The sequence below is a fragment of the Helianthus annuus genome, chromosome 2 (genome assembly GCF_002127325.2).
Source record: "Helianthus annuus cultivar XRQ/B chromosome 2, HanXRQr2.0-SUNRISE, whole genome shotgun sequence".
Lineage (NCBI taxonomy): Eukaryota > Viridiplantae > Streptophyta > Magnoliopsida > Asterales > Asteraceae > Helianthus > Helianthus annuus.
In genome coordinates, this window is record NC_035434.2 from 170,232,333 (window position 1) to 170,234,401 (window position 2,069).

At 40.8% G+C, this 2,069-nt stretch overlaps 1 protein-coding gene across 1 annotated transcript; it reads right to left on the reverse strand.

Annotated features, from left to right (window-relative positions):
* Nucleotides 1-498: 498 nt before the first annotated feature.
* Nucleotides 499-1,824, reverse strand: LOC110900541 (3-ketoacyl-CoA synthase 11). The gene has a single exon (XM_022147429.2). The coding sequence runs from the start codon at nt 1,822-1,824 to the stop codon at nt 547-549; it is 1,278 nt and encodes a 425-aa protein (XP_022003121.1). The 3' UTR covers nt 499-546.
* Nucleotides 1,825-2,069: the final 245 nt, after the last annotated feature.

A 2,069-nucleotide genomic window follows, 5' to 3' on the forward strand; every position in this document is an offset into this window, starting at 1 on the left:
AACCCAATAAATGGTAAGAGAGGCTAATTGTTTGTCACTTGCACTATTTTGTAGTGAAGATAAGATTTTTAATTAGTGAAGATAAGATTTTTAAAATAAACATTTTTAAAATACAACTACACATTTTCTTGTCTCCTATCCAACTAGGGATGAGCAAATCGTTCCCGATAGTGGTACTGGTACCGAATTTACCGAACCGGTACTTTTTCGATACCGATTTGGTACCAACTTTTAGCATTTTTGGTTCCGGTTCGGTACCGGTTTTTACCCTTAAATACCGGTACCGAATCGTACCGAACCGGGTATATTCGGTACCGATACCGGAACCCACTTTTGAGGATTCTCGGTACCGGTTCTTTCGGTACCGGACGGTACCGAGCTTATCTCAATATCCAACTAACCTATCTAATTTACCAACACTAACTAAAAGGAATGCCCATGCAAATTGTTAACGTAAACTTAATCGCAAAAAAAAAAAAAAAAAAAAAGAAAAAAAAGTTAAAACAGTAAATTAATTAAGTTTATTGATTCATGCTCAAATACATATTAATTAGAAGGTTCAAAATAGATAGGAAGTGGTTCACAATCCCCCAAATTCACTGGAAACCCACCAATTTCATCTATCCAAGGATTAGTACCATCTTTATAATCAACACTCTTCATAGCACACCAGATGACACTATTACACTTGAAACCCGACCCGAATGCAATCTGCCAAACCCGGTCTCCTTTCTTCACGCGACCTTTTGCCTCCACGTAAGCCAACGCGTACCATATGGAGCTGCTAGAAGTGTTTCCATACCGGTACAATGTCATTCTGGAAGCCTCCACGTCATCCTCGGAAAACCCTAGGGTTTTCTGTAGTTGGTCCAGCACGGGCCTCCCGCCCACGTGAGGGATGAAGTGTTCCACCGCGTTGTTGTAGTTTGGCATGTAAGACTTTTTGACAATGTAGTTTATGATGTACATGAGTTTCTCCTTTGTCGGAAGGATGAGGTGGCCTAGCGTGGTTAGGTTTGGTCGGATGGTCGCTATGGCAGCGGTGAGAAGGTCTTTGTTGATTGTGATGCCGACTATCCCACTACTATCTTCTTCCCGAAAGATAGAGTTGTAGGAGCTATCGGAAGCTGATGTGTTTGTGTGGACCGCGTGGAGAAATTGATATTTGGATTTTTCTGCGTGGGAGGGGCAGTTGGAGAGGAGGATGGCCGCCCCTCCCACGCGGAACAGACAGTTAATAAGGAATTTGGAATAATCTTTTCCAAGGTACAAATTTTCCGTGATGCTTTCTGTACTTACTATCAACGCGCATGTGTTGTGGTGAATGTGAAGCAGCTGTTTAGCAAGCCCTATTGCTAGGAGTCCCGCACTACATCCCATCCCAGCAAGATTGTAAGTAATGATGTTATCTCTAAGCTTATACCGGTTAACTACAATGCTCGAAAGAGACGGCATTGTGTTATAGATACAACAATTCACAATCAATATCCCAATGTCTTCACATCTTACACGCGTTTTTGCTAGAACCATGTCTATTGCTCCAAAGACGCTCATCTCCACTTCCCTTCTTGCGGCTTTCATTGACGGATGATATTTTCGGGCAAAGAAGATCTCCGCTAAGTAAGTGGAGTCACCAAGCCCGGATCTTTCGAGTATCTTCTTCATAAACACTAGTAGTTCTTCTGAGAAGTGTCCACTTTGTATTGCTTGCTTCATAATAAGCTCCTTTGAGGCCTTTTGAGCGTCCGGAGGCTTGTAACACGCGAAATCAAGTAAATAAACTTTAGTTGAAGTTTTTTTTATCATAATCACCATCATGATCATTAGTATAAGGGTAATGAACATGATAACTTTTGTATCTAAGAGATCTCTCAAATCTAGGTTGAAGACAATGATCATCTTGTCATGACTCATGAGCCAGTTTCCTTAAGGTTACAAGTTCTTTAATATTGTTATGTTAGGGGCACACCGCACACCATTGAATTGGAGATCTTGAGGATATGTAAAAGTCTACATAGTACACAACTTGTCTAGATTTTTATGGCTAAAAGTGACTTATTTTCTTTAAC